Source organism: Drosophila biarmipes, chromosome 2R (assembly GCF_025231255.1).
Source record: "Drosophila biarmipes strain raj3 chromosome 2R, RU_DBia_V1.1, whole genome shotgun sequence".
In the NCBI taxonomy this organism is placed as follows: Eukaryota; Metazoa; Arthropoda; class Insecta; order Diptera; family Drosophilidae; genus Drosophila; species Drosophila biarmipes.
The window spans coordinates 10666657-10687535 of NC_066615.1; the positions used below are offsets into that span (position 1 = coordinate 10666657).

Consider the following 20879-nt stretch of genomic DNA (forward strand, 5'->3'; position numbering starts at 1 on the left):
TGTGTGGCTGGGGAGGACTCGATGGCTCGATGGCTCGATGACTCGATTCGACGAGTTGTTCGGGACGCTTATAAATTTTTATCGCCATTGACATAGACGCGTTCGCCCGTGGAGAGCGAGGGCTCTAAGCAAAGCCGCATGAGCTGCCGAAATTGCCGAGCACACCCATTCACTGGCTTTCGCTCGGGGAAAGTGGCCCCAAGTGGGTCAGGAGCGGGCCAAGTCAAATCAATTGACGCCAAGACGCGTCTGCACACACTGGCATTGTCCTCGTGTTTGCTGGCAATGCGATTAACCCACAAACAGCCGGGACAGACGTGCCCCGAATCCGCCTCCTTCTCCAGCTCCAGCTACGGCTGGACTGTGGCAAGTCCCACTTCCACAGACATTGCAAATGCAACTACAGCTGTTGCTGTTCCATGGAACGTGGCCAGTCAAAGTGCACTTTGGGAGCGCTTCCTCTTGCCATTCAGCCATTACTTCGATTCCCCAGCCAACAGGGCGGATGGGCAACGAGCTGTGATGGGAACTAGCTGGGTACCTAACTACCAGGACCCTTTTTTTGATGATGATTTAAAATCTCTTGAAGCTTTTCTCAGAGTGTCCTCTTTCTTTTTGAAAATTAAAAAAAATATATGAAATAAAAAAAATATGAAATAAATAATAGACGATTTTTGCGGTTTATTAAATGCGTTTTTTTACAACTTTAAATAAAAAATAAAAATATATTATGGTTGGCGGAAATATTAAACTTAAAAACCACCTAGACCTTGAAACTTCAAAAATTAAGCTAGTAAATCTTCTGGCTGGTTGGAATTTATACCTTGAAAGCCTTTGCCTTGAGTAACTTGTTGTTTGCCTTGATTGTTAGAACAAATATTTTTAAATGTCTTTTAATACAAAATAAAGAGTTAAAATGTTTATAGAAAGCAGAAGGTAAAGAATTTAAAGACTTTTAAGCAATTTTTATTATCAGAGGGTAAAGTATGTCGGGTGTTTTTTTGCAGACAAATTAATGGACGAGCTGAGTGGATCCACTTCGGCAGTTGGATGGCAATGGTACCCGAAACACGCATCACTGGCATCGGCCAATGGGAATGCCAATCCTGCAGAGCACTTGCACGCTTTTGGCCAAAGACAGGCACAAAGGCGTGTGGGGCGGTGAATGCCACTGCTGTCTCGGCGTCTGTGGTTTGTTTGTGTTTAATTTGTGGCACTGCCAGATGTTGACAATCGATGACGACCCCGCGGGGACTGGCTGCAGCTAACTGGCAAGCAGCCATCTGCACCTGACCCCTAACCCCTTCCTCCAGCCACGTATTTTCCTTTTCGCGCGCCTGATTAAGTTTTTGCATTAATTTTGCTACACCCTCGACGGCGCTGTCCTGGTCCTCGTCCTCCTCCTCAGCCACGTCCCCATCCTCATTCTGGTCCTTGGCTTGTTTGCTTAGCCATTAGCCGGGGATTCTGTGACCTGGGGGTCGTGTGAGCGGAGCTGCCAGCGGAATGCCTGACCTTTTTGCCGGCGAGTAGCTCCCAGTGCCCCAAGCTTTTGCCTTGCTGGCTTTTCATGCTTCGGTTGCAATCGAATTTATTGGACCAGGAGCCTTCTTTAAGCACCTCGCCTGTCCTGATCAGCGCAAAGTCGATTACAAAATTTGCGTGCGGAACCTTTTTCTGATTGCAAAGTCGCAGGGAACTCGATTAGAGTGCGGATAGCTAGAAGGAGTGCAACTGGCGATGGATAACGAGTGAATCGAGTCGATAAAATGCCGAAGCTAAGCACTTCTCTCAAAGTCGATTAGGGATATGCCATGTGCAGCTCCTGACTCTAATCCTGATTGTGATCCTGTTTATGCCCCAGCTCCCATTGTTCAATTAGCCAAGTCACCAGCTCTGGCTCCAGCGCGCCAATTTGCATCTGATTCCTGTTGCTGCAACTAATTTGTTGTTTCTGCAGCTAAGCTTTGCCCCACAGAGTTTGCTCATTAAGACCCCGAGAGGATCTGGAGCCGTCGCAGGCGGCGTAATGAGCTCGGTTCAAGTGCAAACTGTTTGCCCGAATGCCGGGCGGTCAAAAGGACCCCAAACCCAGGCCCGCCCTCTTCCTCGCCGACGCCTTCTATATTTAGATACCTCAACCAAGTTTTTCACAACACTTAAGTCGAATGGATAAAAGGAGTCCTCCTCCGCTGTCATTTTGAGGGAGACTGTATCCACTTCGGGACTCTGCCTAGCTCCCCGTTCCCAAGTTTCTGCGGCAATTTGCCGTGATTAGTATAAATAAGTAACAGTTAGTGACCCATTTTCTGCACGCCATTGAGCCAGAAAGAAAGGGCTTTAATGCCCCGCCTTCACCACGGACTTCGTAGGGATGGTCCTCGGCGGTGTATAATATTACATGCCTGTTATGCCCGAATATATTTAGTACAGATATATAAATAGAATATATTTATGTACATTCTTGTTCAGCGCTCTGCCTGATTACTTTTAAAGGTAGGTCCTTAACCCTTTAGTAGACAAGGCATTTAAAAAGCAAGAAAAACTTGGAACTTTATTTTATCAACATTTTTATGATTGTTAAGATGTTCCTAATAGAATGGATTTATAAAAGATGGAGTTATAGATTTCATAAATAATTTATCTCTTCGACAACCAAGTTTTGGGATTACTTTTGTGTTACTTCAAAATAACATAGTAAAGTAAGCCGAACGATATTCAACAGTTAAAAATTTAAAGGGTTCACCCTGGGGTTCACCTGTATGTCCAAGGGTTAAACTCGCGCTCCTCTCGGCCAAAATTGAATTTATGGCATCGCTTCGTGTCTGACGTGATTAATTTGAGCCCACCGCGTGAAAAGGGTAGTGTTTCACGGGTTAGAGGGCAGGAAAGCGATCCAGAGCCGCCATCACCGCAGTAATCAACAGTTTAGCGGCAGCGCCTGGTGGCCTAGATTCCGCGGCGCCACTTTGCAATCGCTAAGCTGGTCCTGCAGCCAACTACAAGCGCCTCCACAAGGCCCACGAGAGATGAAAGGGGTGAGATTTTGGGGCAGGGACTCCGGACCTGACCAGCATCAGTGTCATAAAATCATTTGTTTATCGCTGCGGCCGTTTTCGGGCCGTTAGCAGCTCAAATCCATTGCAATAAATCCCCGAGCAGCTGAAAACAGGGCTAATTCCTTGGCATGCGTTTGGCTTTTGGCGCCAGATGGCAGATGACGCGACGATTGGCCTGCCAACATAAAGTTTATTTTATGATTTAAGCACCGCAAAGCCGCAGCTCACGGCACGAATACCCACATGCCGAAAGTTAATCGCCCATGAAATGTATTAGTTTATATTCCTCAAAGGTCCTTATGCTCAACCCCAATAAAGTTGCCGATTTAAAGCACAACACAAGCGTAACGCAAAATAAATTTCACTTTGCGGGATTTACATAAACAAATGGCAAACTAATCAAGTTGAACCAAGAGCCATTAGTTGTGGGCAGAGTGTGGCTAGCCACAGAAATTCAAGGCATCTAAGATGTGGTGGCCGAGGCAAGTTTAGAGCTATTACACAAAAGTAATTATCTAATATGGGCTTAGGTCGAAACTAATCATATTTCTTTCTTGAAAATAAGAATGGTAAATTCTCTAGTGATAAAATGAATACGAAAAGGATTCAAAAAATGAAGAGTAATAAATTGTATGTTAATTTTATGCATGTGTATTAATTTTTCGTTTTTAAATGGATTACCAATACCCTTGCAGAAAAAACAAACGCGATTGAATTAATTATTTTGAAATCTGAACTGTTTGACACAAAAGGATAAATAGGAAAAGTATTTAATAAAAAAAACCTTTTTTTGCGTTGTTTAAAATAAAAAATATATAAAAAAACCATTTGCCCTTGAATGAGCTCGGTGTGGTATACTTTTTTGGTAGTTTGAACTTCGAACAAGAATTGGGTTGGGGTTTCAAACTTTGGAATGCCCTTTTGAACAGTGTGCCACGCACTTCCCACTGAGTGACAGCTGATGGCTGGGGGTTAACGCATATGTCCATCATCTGTAACAAAAGCGGTTAACATGGATGTCTATCAAGCGGAAGTAGTCCACCACTTTGCAGCTTTTCGCGGGCGATATGTTGATATCCCTGCGGTAGCTGAGGCGTTTTCATCAACTACGCACGCAGCAGGACTCATCGGAATGCGGCTAATAAATATTTATAAACGCTGCCCTCGCAGCACAAATTGTTTGTCTGTTTCCTCGGATATGAAAGTTTAGAATTCTGTGGCTGGCCGGGCACCAGTGCCAACATCTCCAGACCCTGCCCCTGCCCCATCGGACATCCAAATCCCTGCGGGCCAGTTGAGTCCTTAAGCCAAAGTGCTCCCAGGCAGTTGTTCTACCCAGGCATATGCCATCCCAAACACCAGTCCTTGAGTGCAGAAGTCTGCCAGTGCTGCGGCAACAGGCAAATGTGCTTTTGATGACATTTTAAGCGCCTTCGGGCCCAGGAATGCACTCGGAAATAGGCTTCGATCCCATCCTTTAAGAAACTAATCAATAAGATGCTTTACATCACATATGCCCCCGATCCTTGGTTTTTTTTCCGGACTATGAATCCATTTTACCTTCACCACAAAAGGCAGCTGAACAAATTCGCAGTAATCGGGGGAGGGGAAAAAACATAAATTGATTTTCAGGGGAGCAAAAAATTGAAAAGGGAACACCAATTCGCCGCTTTCGATTTCTTTTTTCCCCCTCTTTTTTTTGTGTGTTGCGTGGGTTGCCCTGCCAACCTTGTAGTTATCATTCTGAGAACACGTTCCCGAAAAGTTTTTAAAGGTCCTCTGCCCTTTGAGTTGTTGATGACATGTTTCGGTTGTCCGTGGTCCGCAACCGGGAAGATAAAAACAAAAAATGTCAACAACAGCAAGGCTTTTATTTGTGGAAAACAGAGGAATTAATTCAAGTTTGGCTCCTCGGTTCTTGCTTTAAATTGTAAAGCGGAAACTTCTGGCCCGGGCTTGCAATTCTTTTATGTTTTCCACAGCTGTTGGCAGTTGTCTTCGGCACGGGCCTAGTAGATTTAATTAAATTTCTGTAAAGAAAACCATTTTCAAGGCTGCGGAGTGTGCGAAAGTTTGGCATTGGGGGCTTCCGAGTTCTGGAATCATGGGACATGTTGAAAATAGAGTTCTCGGGGGGCCGCAATGGCGACAGCATCGGTTTCCATAAAATTGATATTTAAATTTTTCTAATTTACTTTTCTTTCGGTGGGAAATTCCCCAGCCAATTATGTCATTATCCGCACGCTTCCGGCTCTCCTGGAGCATTATCCAGTGCAAGCAGTAGGGCCCACATGGCGTATACGTACTCTTTGTTTTTTGCCCAAACCAGATGCAAATTCATATGCGTTTGGATGCTGCTGTTGAAAACAACGAAATCCTCCCTGCTGCTGGCTTTTTCATTAAAAATTATTCCGAGCACAATGTAAATAGTTGTGAATTTGCATGGCTGCCTGCCGACGAGAGTTCAGGTGGTTTTTGCATTTCAAAATTCGACCTGGGAAAGCAAGGGATTTAAATACAGGATACCAAGCCCGAGGCGCACTTCACGTGTGCATATTAGATTTTCTCTAAGTTTCCGCTCAAGGTGAAAGTAATAAACCTCGCTTTGAGTGTTTTAGAGGGGACGGGATAAATCCATGCAGATATTCTTCATGCATTGAGGGGCCACATAGCCACATAAGTACTGAAAGTGAAAACGAGCCGGGCCATTACCCCGCCAGGTGATTGGGCCATAAACCACCTGCCTGCCCATCAGTCCACGGAGCCAGGTGCCGAGTGCGAATGAAAAGAATGAAAACCTTTCTGCAGGTGAGTCAACTTTGGCCAGTCCGGGGTGTTGATATGCTTGTTATCGGGGCAGCAGTTTGTTGGCTCTCAGTGTGAATTCATTATCGCCGGCGTAATTAACAGCTTATGCAGACTGATGCTGCACACTCAAATCAATGGTTATTATCTGCCAGGCAACTCACCTGGCTAGGCATCACCTAACGAAATTTGCCCACTCATGGGGAGCAGCAGCAGCAGCAATCTGGCAGTTGATTGCAATAAATTGCATTTGCCGGAAAACCTAATTACATTAAGTTGCAATTAGGGTGCCCAGGTGCAAATGGCTCTCCGCCTCGCCAGCTTTAAGAACTGCAAAAATGCCGGCAAATTGAATTGGCTGCACTTAGCTTCCAGCGTGCAGCACATGTTTCAAACAGGCTCTTTGCCCGTGTGCTCCACCATTTGCCACTCCATCGCTGCCTGTGTTTGTCTGCTGCTTTATGGGGCATACGGATGGGGTCCTTATTTGGATTGCATCCAGGGGGTGGATGCCTCAATTGCATGGTCTTAGTTTGTATCGATGCCGGGTTGTTTGGCCTGGCCTCCGGATGCCGAGCGCGCTCATACGTTTATCTGATTTGTGGGGCGAGCACGTGAGCAGATTATGATTACATGCAGCACACACTGCTGCATGCCACTGCTGCACGCCGCTGCACTTTCGGATACTTTGAGCCCGGGCGGCGCATCCTTTGCCAAAGCCAATCAGAGGCAGCAAACAGAAATGAATGGGATTCAAAGTTGCCGACGGAACTGGAAACTCAATTTTGAAACACTGAATGGCTTCGGTTTGGCTACCTTGGGGAGAAATTATGAAAGTTCTAGTTTCGATGGCTGATTTAAATGCGTTTTGTTTCAGTCTTTTTAAAGCAATGAAGTGCTTGAAAAAGAAGTTATAGAAAAGTAATTATGTGCACATATTACTTCACATATATTCTTTTATTTTGAGAAATTTATACTACAATTCAATAAAATTTAAAGAACAATCAAATTTCGTAAATATCATATATCAATAGTAGTATCTATGTTAACCATTTATTAAATTTACCTTGTCGATTAAACATTTTTCATATTAAAATCAATGCTGTTAGTCCCTAAACAATAACTGCTTAATTTCAAAATTGAATAAAAAAGAAAATTAAAATAAGATCGGCAAAACGAATGAAATGACTATGCTAGATACATTTTTATCCGTGCACTTTATCAAACAACACTTGTGGAATTTTTTTCGAAATTAAACGAGTTTTAAACTACAGTCTAAGTCCTAAACATAATTATAGAGCTGGCTCAAGACCAGTAAATCAATTTGAAGCTAACTCCATTTGTTTGCCTCCACAGCTTCGCACTACTTCGCGACCGGAAGCGGAAGTTGCCAGGCCGGAAGTCTGGTTGCTTGTTGCCAACGACCTTCGCTGTAATGGTGATGGCTGACGGGTGAAAGTGTTGCTAAAACACTGAGCTCGCAGCGGAAATCGAGGAAGTGTTGGGACTTATAATGCCCCAACTCCGGCTTAAGCACACAAATCCAGCATAATGCAGCGCTGAGGCCCAGGGAACAAATACATCCACGACACACACTCTAGCGTAAGCTGAACAATCGGAGGAGAAGGAAGACGAGGACGCGGAGGGCACTCCACTTGACGACCAGCGATTTCTGAGCAGGAGACGTCGACAAAGCGGGCAGCGGCATGGCGGACCTGGAGCGCATTCGGCTCGTCCTTCTGGGCGGCGCCGGCGTGGGCAAGAGCTCCATTGTGAAGCGCTTCCTGTTCAAAACCTACACGGACAAGTATCGCGCCACCGTCGAGGATCTCTACAATCGCGAGTACGACCTGGGGGGCGTCACACTGAAGGTGAGTGCTGAATCCCAAATCCGGTTACAATGCAATAAGTCTGAAAAGCCACGCAGCGAAGCCCAGCGTGCGCCTGTTTTTCCATTCGCCCCTTGTTTGCTGACATTTCGTGGCGAATTTCGCCGTAATTTGTTTGCAAGTGCTAAATGTCAGCAATGCACTCGGAAAACGCAGCAGAAAATGGCAGTTTTTACTAGGTCGCAGGGGCATTTGTACTCGTGAAAAGCGAAAATATATGCCGCTAAAAATAACGATTGTAAATAAAACAATAAATACTCTTACTTAGCTCTACATTGTAGTAGCATAGGGCTTGTAAACCTTTTATGTAATAAAACTGTAGTGGTTGTACAAATTGTACAACAAGGTCGCATATAAATTTTTTTCAAGAAAAGTATACATTTTCCAAATTTTTGGTTTTATTTTAAAAAATCTTATATTTTGATTTACTTTTACCATGTGAGATGAAACAAGTGATTGAGTACAAAATACAAGCAAGTCATAAAATGATTTTTTCCCCATATTTAAAAACATTAATTCGGGCCCGCCTAACTTTATAAATACTTATGAATTTGTAAACATTTTTTAGAGACTTCTACAGAAAATATTCCTCAATCAAAATACCTTAGCGTAAACACCTCCCTCCTGCAGGAGCCAACCTTTATGAGGGATTTATTATTTTAATATGGTACTCGACCTTTGAGCTCTCGTGAATAATTTTAACTGCCACTGCTTCATTAACCCAATCACTGTTGTGGTCATCAACTCGCAGGGAATGCAAAGCCCATTAATTAGGTAGAAATCTTCTAATTGGATGTCTGGACAATTTCCCCAACACATTAGGCTCCGCCGGCAGCCAGGAACTGCTCTTCGTATGCAAAGTATTAGCCAAGACACGTGTGTTTTTGGTCTCCTGGCAATCGAGAAGCCCCCGAAAGCCTATTTGGAGTGGAGTGAAATGGCAGAGGTGGTTTTTGGTTTGTGGGGTCGGTGGTTTTAGCCGGGGGCCCAACTCCAGATGATTACATAAGTGTAGGTACTCAGGGGGAGGCACAAATTGAGCAAATGAATCCTTGCTGATTTAAATGTACTTACGGCAATCTGGGGTGAATAGTTTCGGGAAGGGATTTTGATGCCCACCCAGCGACTGACAAGCCGACTGACAGACTCAAGGAGGACGTGTGGGCGGAGGCTCATTAATCAAATTTGCACACGCTCAAACCAGCGGAAGCCCCGTGGAAAATGTGGTCCCTTCCCGGGCCAGTGCTGCCGCCGAAAGAATTCCGGATTTGGGTGCTCTAATATGCTACTTAAGAGGGGCTATAAATGGATAATAACTTGCCTTGCCGGGGGAAATATACCGGAAACTGATAACTGCTGTGCATTATTTTAATCGGGTCCTAATCTGTGTGTAGTCTGTGCAAGGAACAACCCGAGAGGCCTGGCTGGCATCTGAAGCTCCATTAAAGCAGGCATCACAGCTGAATTCCGAGGCATGCTTACGCCCATGTCCTGAAAGCGGAAACTTCTGAAGGAACATCATTCACTGCTCTCGCTCTTCGGCGCTCGAGCTGATTATATGCTGTTCAAACTTGTCTTACATGCTCGGGGAACAAAAGTTGGGCGGAAAGTTGATTAATAGATGGGCTGGAAGGAGCCGAGCTCGGTTTGCCGGCGCCATTATCATCCCATCTAGCTGGCCAAATTGATTCCGAGATGTTGTTATTCGGCGACACTGACACTCTTGGTGGCGAGCACACAGTTCGATTTAATTAATTTCATTTTGGCCACCGACGGGGTGTGCATCCATTACTTAAGCTGGCCCCCAGATTGAATTCCACTCGGTGACTGTTGCCCGGGCTTAAAGTGATTTATTCCGGGCTTCGGGCAGGTGCATCCCAATCACCTTAACCAAGGGACAATTTGCGAGGCTGCTGTCGGTTCACCAGCTCTGCCAAACAAGGAAGGCCTGCTGCCCGCTGTGACTGACGGTCGGAGCAGCATGTGGCCAGGCCATCAAATGGGACATTACAGTGCACTAAACGATTTCTGCTCTTTAAAAGCAATTTTCTGTATGCCACACAGCAGGATGAATCGAATGCCCTAAACATGGATGCTCGAACAAAGCCGGCAAGAGCGAACAATGGCCGGGCAACGTCGGAAATGGTGTCAAAAATATAAATTGTGTCATTCTGCAAAGTGGTTTTAATAAAGTTTACTCATTTCGACCAAACAATGCGCTACAAATTTGCCTCACAATGGCCCGGGCTGTCGATGGAGGGCCCAGAGGAGAAGCTACTGCCAGGGCTAAACGGTTTGCCTCCAGCTCTTCTGCTCTTCGACATCCCGACTTTAACATCCTATTGACAATCCGGATCGCGTTCAATGCGTATCTCGTGCTCCACGAGGCGGTGTATACAACATAACAGATGCTGACACGGGGATTAGCTGGCATCAAGTGGGCACCGAACGACGAGCCAGCCAGGAGTCACGACCCAGGAGCCACCACCACCCACGTAGCCCGATACCCAGCATCCCAGATAGCCGGGCAACCTGACAACCAGACTCCGACGACGCCGCGGGGCCGATGTCCTTGTACTCGGCAAATCGTTTAAAAAACACTCAATTGAAAGCTACTAGTATCCCGAGGTCACGTTCATAAATTCGAGAAAATTAAATATCACTCTTTAGCACTAAGCAGAAACTTTTAACTCTAAATGTGTATGAATTGAATATGGTTTGGAAACAAATTCTCACTTTAAGTCAATAGCAAAGGAAACTATTTTCAGAAAACCGTAAACAATTTTGTAACAAAATCAATAAGCTTTTCCCTGAAAAGTAATAAAAGTAATTCCTTTTAAGCCAAGCTCTGAGAAGCTTCAATACGTTGCATGTCGATTTCTCAGAATGGGAAATATATTTATTTTGTAAGATAGCCAAAAGGACCCAAAAATAAAATGCGACTCTGGCCATATTTAATATTATAAGGTATGCTGTGTGTTATTAGGTTTCTCGGAATGAATAAATATAGATATTTGTGTTATATCGCTTTAAACGCCCCAATTATAATCGGTTTATTTTACAATAAATGCCAATAATTGTTGGTTCATTCTAATATATAAAACACTTTCCAAGAAAGTAGAACACGTTTTGTGTTATTATTTCACAAGAAATACAGAGATGGATTTGTATATTTGTATTTTGTCTTGTATAAGACACCAAATTTATTGATTTATTATTTATTTAAACACCACCAATTAATTGAAATAATCTAATTTATTTATTTCAAACTGAATTAAGTTTTATTTGTATCCTCTATCAGAGAGTTGATCATAACACGATTTTTTTAATTAAATGTCAATTAAAAACCGCGACCTGGCACATGGAGGAGCAGCGCACTGCCAGGCAGCACAGGCGATTCCATATAGCGTTGTTTAAATTTAATTATACGTAATTTAAGTGCATCACCCCCCATCCGGGGCCCTCATCCCTTGCAGGTGGACATTCTGGACACGTCAGGTGACATGCAGTTCCCGGCCATGCGGCGTCTGTCCATCGCCACGGCGCACGCGTTTATGCTCGTCTACGCGGCCACATCGGCGCCCAGTTTCCAGTGTGTGAAGCAGTGCTTCGAGGAGATCCGCGAGCAACGCGGCGATTTCCAGGTGAGTTGCAGGTCGCCGGATGCGGGTTAGGGGTCGCGGGTCCAGGCTACTAGTTACAGGTGCAACTGCACCCGACTCCTGCATTTTGCATGCAATCAGCGCGGCGAGGGCGAAGGGTCGAGAACAGAGCCTGCACTCCGCCACAATCCGAAAAGCAATTATAAATGTGCCCCTTTGAGCCGGAGGAGTCAAGCCAAGCGGCAGGGGTTTAGGCTTTTTGCTGGCCTCTTGTTCTAGCGTTGCACAGTGGGTCGGCCTTTCTAAACTTCAAAGGAAAAGGGTTCTTAGGGACCCTCATTAGGAAAGTAGTGCAAAAAAGTGGGGGCAAGGAAGCCAAAATTGCAAGTTTTTAATATTGGTAAAGTAAAAAATAATATATTTGGGTAATGTTGGATAAAGGTAATATTCTAGAATATCATTCACTAAAAATCCAAAAGTATATACTAGTATAGGTATACTACTAAAGTCCGATAGGCACTCATCTTTAACTATTTTTAACTGAAAAGGTTTGGGACGAAATAACTTTTTATGATATATGTAGGCAACATTTGAATAATTGAAGGTCATCAAGGGGTTATTTTTCGTTGACATTGGTATTCAAAATATTCCTTGCCTTGAAGTTAGTTGACTTTCCTGTAGTCCCTTTCTGCCGTGTTCATCCCACTATGGGATAGTTAGAGCCATTGTTTCGCGTGGCGCTTTCACGGTTTCCGCTTTCCGGCGGCCATTGTGAAGGCGAGTATCAATTAAAGCACAATTCGCCCTGTCCGCATCCCGATTTCGGGGGGACGAGGATGCTTGTTCCGCTCCGAGGACGCCGGCACTACTAATTCCACTACCTCTCGCCCCACAGGACATCCCCATTGTGATCGCCGGAAACAAGGCCGACCTGGCCACCACCCACCGGGAGGTCAAGCTGGAGGAGGTGACCGATTGGGTCTTCTGCGAGCTGCCGCGACTCCGGTAAGTCCCCACATTAATTTCACAAAATACGGCCGGCATAAAAATGCGCAACAGCTGCTGCATGCGACAGCAATTAGGGGACAACTGCCAAAAGTTGTGCAACAAAGCCCGGGACACAAAGCCGCAAAACCGCCAAACAGCTGCAATTTTCATAAGTAAGGCAACAAAGTGGAATTAAAAAAGAGCCATAAATTCGCTGGCCACCCCTGGAAGTGCAATGCTGCAGTGGCAAATGGCAAACGGCAAAAGGCAAAAAGCAGGCAGCGCAATTAAATTGCTAGAAATGAAATTAAGCGACAGAAAACGTGACGGCGGGCCATGAAAGCGAGTTGGTCCTCCGAAATCAGTTGCATTGTCCGCGGAAGGGGCTGCGGCGCTCATTAAACGCCATTTGTTAGTCGGGAGAAGTGTCGGAGCCAGAGCTTCACACTGGGAAAACGGAAATAACGAGGAGTGGCATTTGAAGTTGAGTTTACAACTGTCTACTACAATTATATCTTTAATTATGTTTCTAGCCAAGGTCAATTTAAATGTAAAACTCTAGTATGTAAAAAGAATCGTCAGTCTCGAGTATTTATTACTTTGCTAAGCAGTGCGAGAGAGATGGAGAGAGGCCTGTACAATATCTGCTTTTATTATTTGCTTATAACTTTTTAGTTAATAGTGAATAAACATTTAGATGGTTATTAATAATCAAAAAAAATCACAAGAATCTGCAGTCAGAATCCCAGTTTTGTTGCTTTTATAGATAAAAAATCGTGCGAGGGAGATGGAGCAATGCATGCAGCATATCTGCTTTTTTATTTGCTTATAACTTTTTAGCTAATAGTCTGTTTTAAACTATTTTTTGGCATTTAGATAGGTGTTGATAATCAGAACAAAATCACATCTACACTTTTTAAATATTATAAAATATAGGAGCTATAGACCCTTTTTTTCAGTGCGCTGTGCAAGAACCTCAAGAATCATCAATCCAAATCCCAATTTGGTTGCTTTTTAGTTTAAAAGTTAAAATCACAAAATGTCACTATAGGATTTCTTATCTATTTACAAATAAAAGATGATTTCTAATAAGAATTTTTCCAAGTGCCGAAAATGGCCAATGGCATCAGGAGGAGCACTGAGCTTCGCCGCTTTGCAGGAGGGACATTTCCCCATAATAGCTCCTAATTGGCCATTTTGTGCCGCAAACGGTGTTGCTGTCATGCAGGACATCCATTTGCGATTGTCGACGGCAACCAACTGTTCGTATGAGTGATACGTTACAGTATCGCGACGGGCGATACTTTGAATAGCAAACAGCCGGTACATTCCACATGCACATATGCATGAGGTCCTCCAACTTGGCTGCTCTCGAACTCTTCGAATGATGCTCCTCCGGGGAATTGGGGGCCCTGAGATGTTTGATTAGTAGTGGCAGTGGCTGATTTATGTTCGCTGGCCCAGCACAATGGGCCAGTACTCAAGAGCTTGTCTGATTCCACCTGCAAACTGACACTGAACGAGAGCAGTAGAACACAACAAGTTATGGATGTGCACATTTGCCTTGGTTCGACAGAAGAGGGTATAAAATATGCATGGAGGTGCTGGGTGAATTGTATAAATATTTGTGTTTATATTTAATCTGACTGCTAGACATGTGTTGTTTCATTTTGTCGGTAGGATACTGACAAATAAAAGGAATTTTATATAATAAAGCAACATCTCAGGCATTCTTCTTCGTTTTAAAGCTGCCAAAATTTGGGAAAAACCCAAAGGTAATGTTAAAGTTCAACTGTGTCAGCTGAAGTAGATTACAGTCCGATTCGACGAGTGGTTAATGAGTGTAAATGGGCTGATTCAGTTCTTCTTGCTCGCCACATTAATAGTTTTAATGCATTTTTTGCGTGACAACTAGCCCTGAAAGCGAGGTCGCATCCTTTCGATTCGCTGGAAAAACAGGACTCGCTGGCCAGCACTTCTCTTCGGGCGGCTTTCGCGCGGTAATTGCTTCCTTAATAGTCTGCGGGACAGGACTCGTAAAAATCACTTACAATCACATTCGTGTCCTGAGTCCCGAGTCCATAATTCCATATCCTGGCGCTGTGTGTGGGGCTAGGGGCGAGGGGCGAGGGGCGTGGCACGCTCGTGTTGCTGTTTAAGCAAGCGTGCGTAAACTTATTTAAAAGCGACCGCCACACAGACCGAAGAATGCCACACAGGAGGCGCACTCAACCGCAAAATGGAGATGACAGAGGCCGCAGGACGAAGGCTGGTATGGAGACGGCGTATGGGAGGCAGGACGCAGGACGCAGGACAGTTGGCGTGAGCTTTACGAACAAATCTCTGTTGGATTAAACATTCACGCAGATTGATGGTGCGGTTTGGCCTCCCCAAAGAGCGTGGGAAACACCTTGAACCCTTCGCCGCAATCTCGCACCTTCACACTAGACCTCCCGCCACGTGGAAAGTTTGTGGAGCGCTCCCTGCCATCGGGATGCAATGCAATTTGTTGCTCTGCCAGTCTGTCTGCCCGTCTGCCTGTCTGCGGTTAAACGCTTTAAGAGCATGCCACTCAAGTGCATTTATCTGCCCGAATGAGTACGCCCCTTACATAATGTGCTCGGTGTGGAGCATGTGGCGTCCATGGGATACGCGGGGGCTGCTCTCATTTTGCCGAAGGTGGAACAATGTATTTATTCAACATTTAATTGCAAAGTCATGCGCATTTTTTCCCGGCCTTTTGCCTGCGTTAATGCGAAAAATGAACTCACATGCGATATCAATTTTACTTTGATTTACTGTTATTGCAGCTTACGGCATTAACAATTCAGCCATCTATTTATTTATTTTGCCAAGTCAGCCGTGACCATTTTAATTAAACGCAGCTTCGTGGAATATTTAAACACTCACCGTCCCTCAGTCAACAGTGGCAATTTCATTAAGGCACTTTCAACTGGCCAAATTAAGTTTGACCAAAAACTGTCTAAATGTTTCTCATGGCAAGAGTGAATTATACGGTTGGTTACTTAAAATACAGTGATAATAGTGAAGTTTTAGAATTGTGTTTTTCTGGAAATAACAATAAATCCCCCACTTTAATTCTACAAGATTATTTTTGTTTTTAAGTCCCAACAACCATAGTAACTTTAGGATGTTCACACATTTGTTTTAATGCTTTTACCAGAGAAGAACATTTGTATTTAAGAAATGGCTTTAGGTATAAACTTTTCCTGGGAACTAAGTGAAACGAAGTAATCTGAAGAATTCGGCTTAGGAATAAGATTAAAATTCCTTGAAAAGCAACAAAGCAACAAAAGATCCAATGACTTTCTGATGGAAGCACGGACTGAAATAATTTTTTTGTTGGCCTAAGCCGTGTGATGATGGCCAAATGAAAGCTTAAAATCCCTCTGACAGACAGCACTAGGTATGTAGTTCCGACATGGTCGGTGTGGCGAACATCACCTGTCCTCGTCCTCGTCATAGACATGCTCATCCTCATCCTGCTCGTCCTCGTCCTCGTCTCAGCCATGGCCGCAGTTTTGTGGCGCCACCGCGAATCGGCTTCGTGGCCGCAACCTGCAGCGAATCCGCCGGGCTGAACCGTACATGACACGCTTAATTTGGCCATTAGCAACATTTGCTTCGACCGACCCTGGATGATTGTCGATGGCCCAGTTTTGCCCAAAAAACTCTGTTATGCATTGAACACATGCCGTATTGTTGGGCTGGTTTTGTTTGGGCTTTCCCGTTTTTTGCCTTTTCGGTTTCGGGCTTTTTGTGTCGACATGCCTTTGTTTCGGACCACCGAAATTCGCCGATGTATGCATTATGTATACGCCATTTATGCAGCCATCCCTGAACAGTATGCAACCCTTTTTAAACCGACTTTTTCGCAGGGCGAAAGTGCTGGAGTGCTCGGCGAAGGAGGACAGCAACGTGACCGACCTCTTCAAGTCCCTGCTCTCCCTGTCCCGCTTCCTGCCCGCCAGCAGCAGTGGGAGCGGGGGCAGCGGGGCCGGCGGCGAGGCGGCGCCCAGTGGTTTTAAGCGCCGCTCGTCGGCCTACGTCAGCGCGTCGTCCAGTCGCAGTAAGTAAATACAGTCGCTCAGGAGGCGCTGAATAAGAATAAGATGCATTCACCCTTAGGCACTTTCCTTGTCCACACTTCTTAACCTGGAAATTAAATCAATCTTGTCATGGCTTTTACTTGAGAAGGCATCCCATTCTGGTTTTTATTTGCCCTCTTTTTAGTTTAAAAGCCTGGAATACTCTTTGAAGCTCAAGGAATTACTTAAAATATTTTTGTTTAAGGAGTTGTGGAGGGCACAAATGAAACGATACCTAAGGAAAACTCAGTTATAATCTGATTAATTCATAATCATGCATAATCTTTAGGTCCTCAAATGAATATTCATAGAAACAACAATACTTGTTGCTGCATCCCGAATCCTCTGAATCCCCAGAATTCTCTTTCTCAGGGCTGAGGGCATAATATCTCTGTAAATCCATACCGCCAGGACAGTCCGTGTCATGTTTATAGAGCTGCGGCCTGGAGCATAACTTCGCAGTGATTCCGCCACCGAATGTGTTGCCATGGGCAGGCGAAATGAAAATGAAAACCCACTCGCTGCCGAGCAGATTCAAACTCTTTGTTGATTGTTTTTTCCCCGCCGGCTGGTCGCTGCAGTTTCAAATATCAATTAAACATTTCATATTCGCCGGCTGTGATTGAAGGCCGGGCTGGTAACCATCGGAACCACATTCTGGGTTCGATTTCAGCCTTATTCGGGGCTTTAAGTGCCATTGTAAGCAGCTTAATTAGTGCGAAATTAAAATACGGCCACGCCGGGCATAAAGGCAATAATTAAGCCGCTCACCGGCGGCAGATGTAATTATGCCACGGACTTAAGCGTTGACTAGGCCGCAGATGGCCGGGCTTTGTCAATAATTGATGCACATTTATAAATATATTTATTTAAAGCCGCTCGCGCATGTGGCCAATTAATGGGGATTCTTTAAATGCGCCCAGGACTAGGATAACTCTTGGCAATTTGGCTAATTGAATGCAATTAACATTCCTGCTGCTCCTGTCTTCAGCCTAATTAATTGCGGGAGTTCGGCAGTCAAGTGAGACCGTCGGCCGAGACCCTTTCTTCCGACCCAATTGACAAAGACAAACTCTTTTTCATTATTCATCGGACGACAAAGCGGAGCCCAATAAAAGAAATACAGAAGCGCAAAGCAAAGTTGGGCTAAATGAAACCAAAAAACCGTCGAGACGGGGCTAAAAGCACAACAAGGCCGAATTCGCTTTCGCTTTTCGGGGCATCCCTTCCCTTTCGATGTTCAAACGAATTCCATTTTATCAAAATGTTTTCGAGCGAGCACGTGTATTAATTAAACAGCTTGACCTTCTAATTACCCTGTAATGGAGTGCTTTATTATCTCATTAAAAACTTAGTTGGCAGCATATGAAAATAGAATTGGCTGCCAGCGGGGCTTAAGAAGTTGAAATTTCGCCGAGCTCGTCAAAGTATAAATATCTAGTTAATTAATGTGGCCCCAAAACGTGGCCGCTGCCACTCCGCCAACGCCCTGTAAAATAATTAAATTAATTTCCGCCGGAGAAAAGTTGTTGAATCATGAGGATACCAGCCAGCAGTTCCTCCACGCGGATGCCAATAATTTAATTGTTCGCCCGAAAGACTTTTTCATACAAATTTAGTGGCTGCCGCAGAAGTCATTCAAATTAAGTGAAAAGCTGGCCGGCGGCGAGATGAAAGTTCCAAGTACATGATTTCCAGCAAATTTAAATTCAAATGGCCCAGAGTCGCCGCACAAAACATATTAAATGCTGGCCGAAAAATGTTGTCAAATACTTGGTCGAGGGGCCACAGGACCTACAACACCCCACATACAAGGCACAACTGTCGATGACAGGCGGACAAGACACGGCGACAATGGCGGTCTGAATGGCGAAGGTCGAGTGGCAGACGGAGGCTCAGGGGCCACGGGCTCAGAGGTTCAGAGGTTAAGAGGCGACAGCGGCGACAACGACGCCCTGAATGCGCCACCGAAAATAGGTCTGAGCACTTAATCACTTGCGGCTCAGGGGCCGCAGTCTAGTAATTGCCTTAAAAAGTACAGCGCGCGACGTATGCAAAGCGAATCACAGAAATTTCATTTACGACGCTGCCATTTTGTGGCGCAGATTGTGCCACACGTGTTTACGGCGCTCTGAAGTCCCAGTGTTTGTTAGATGGGTAATGGTGGCTTGGAAGTGGACGAGCCGCCGTGTATCCACCGTGTAAGTTGAGACAAAGCCAAAGCTGCAGGCCACACACATGTGCTGCGGCCGGGAAAGCGGCTTTCCTCCGGCTCCCCACACATTGTTCCTCTTCCTCGCTTTTCCCGGCTGGTCGGCGTGGTTTTCGGGTGGTTCTCGCCGCAAGCCGTTTTATCTCAGCCCGACAAACCAGAGCCTAACTCAATTGTGGCTGCTTCCTAGCACACATTACATGCTAAACATATTTTATCCTCGTTCATGCGTCTCTCTCCGTGATGTTGAGTGATCGCTTTCGGTTGGAGATATGAAGAATAAAGGAGTTTTGATAATCCCACCAATGACTCTACACTTTCATTAATGGGCCAATCCTTAATTGTTAGAGTTTGATTGACTGCCGTGAAATTAGAACATTAATTCAAGAGCTTGAAATCGCGGTAAATCTCTTTGTACGAATATGTTTTTAAATCACTCTGGTACAAGTGTATGAGTAAATTAATCAAAAAGTTTGTGTATATATATTATAAACTCAATATTGAGTAATTTTTCCTTTGCACAGGGTTTTGCGAAAATAATATCTTGCTCCTCTTAATAAATTTGCGGTATTTTTCTGATTTCACAGAGTTTGGTCTGTAAATTAAGTTTGGTCTTATAAATTCGGCTAATTTGTACACCTCTGCCGAACAGGAGTATAAATTGCTTTATTTAGACACATAAATGGTTGTCTTTTAAAAATAAAACTCGCAAATAATTATGCACAATTACAATTTATTTGGTGATTAATTTAACTGCATTTCCAGATTATTTTACAATCCATTGCTTTTTGACAGCAATAGCCTCCTTCTGATCCGACACCCCAAATAGTGGTCGCAAAGTGTATTAAATTAAGAGCAGGTTTTTGCGTTAACATTTTAACTCTGGGGTATCGGATGCAAAGCAATTGATGTGGCAAAACCTTTTTATGTTCGTGCTGGCAGCACAATAAACGCCCATTGTGGCACTCGAATGTTTTGTGTTTTTCTTCTCCGTCACGGTCGTCTCTTTGTGCCGAAACCCGACACACAGAGAACGGGAGATGTGAAACAAATTTAATTTAAATTTCTGTTACACGAGGCACACACATCAATTCCCGCCGCATATGCACAATTTATATCCCCAAAACCGAGCCCCGGCCACCGGCACATCCGTGCGCCCTCGGCACTTGTTTGTTTTTGTGCCGGGACGGCAGTATTTTTGCGTGCGAAGGGGGCTCGTTACGGATTCACCAGAAGCGGAGTGTTAGGGCATGGCCACGTCGGTCTTTGCAGCGCCGGAAAAAGTGGAACGAAGGCATTTTCGCGCGCTTTCTGTCAGCGGCAGCAACTGTGTCCCCCTCCACTTCCGCCCAACGGCTTTTTTTGACAACAATGGCGTCGGCGGCCATTTTGTTTGCACTTGACATCCGGCGACACCCGAAAGTATGCAATGCAACACTCGGCCGCAAAGTGCCATCCCCTCAATAATTCTGTTTGCTCGGATCATTTGGTTTGGCCAGCGTCAGACGTGTTTTCCCACAAGCTGCAAAGTTTAATAACTAAATTGACTTGGCCCTGGACTTCCCTTTGTATTTGTCCTGCGGTTCTAATGCCTCAGCTTCACACCCCCTTGCCCCGGCCAAGTTATCAATTGTTTTGCCATTGTAAGCCCTTTCTTTGTCTGGGGCTTTATTGCCCGCTCCGGCGGAACAATAAGGTTTGTTTACTGCCAGGGAAACATCTTGATGCGAACACCTTTTGTGCCGGTTTGACACTCTTCTTGGCAGCCTAAGCCGCCTGATTGAGGATTACCGGAAAGGTAATGACTCCATTGACACTGATTTGCTTAATTGGTTGGACTTTAAAGGCGACTTTTGAGCTACTTAGCTCGCAGTGACGTAAGCACTTCTGTAGTTATATATATTTCCTTAAAGCCTTTGGCCTCGGCAATGCAGGCCTAATTTAATAAACCAGCTTTAAAAAAAAATAAAAATACTACCAAATAAAAATAACTAGTTGGTAAATGATTAAAATAGTGTATTCACAAAACGTTTTGTGCCTAAATTAAAGGGATTAAGAGATCAATTTGTTCCTTTTAATTAGCTTAGATTTTAATTAACTAGTTTTATGTTAAAGCCTTCTTTTTCGAAAGCGTTGATGCTCAACTAAAACCTAGAGACCAATGTACATCATGAACTGGTTGACAAGTATCTTTTTCATTAAACCCTGCCTGGAAA

General features: G+C 44.5%; 1 protein-coding gene across 1 annotated transcript in view; it reads left to right on the forward strand.

Moving 5' to 3' along the window:
- Window positions 1-20879, forward strand: part of LOC108030362 (GTP-binding protein Di-Ras2) — a 30749-nt gene that overhangs the window by 6812 nt on the left and 3058 nt on the right. The window contains exons 2-5 of the mRNA XM_017103231.2: window positions 7221-7735; window positions 11230-11397; window positions 12251-12360; window positions 16242-16432. Of these exons, the coding sequence (XP_016958720.1) occupies window positions 7571-7735; window positions 11230-11397; window positions 12251-12360; window positions 16242-16432 (634 nt within the window). The 5' untranslated portion in view covers window positions 7221-7570. The remainder of the gene's footprint in view (window positions 1-7220; window positions 7736-11229; window positions 11398-12250; window positions 12361-16241; window positions 16433-20879) is intronic.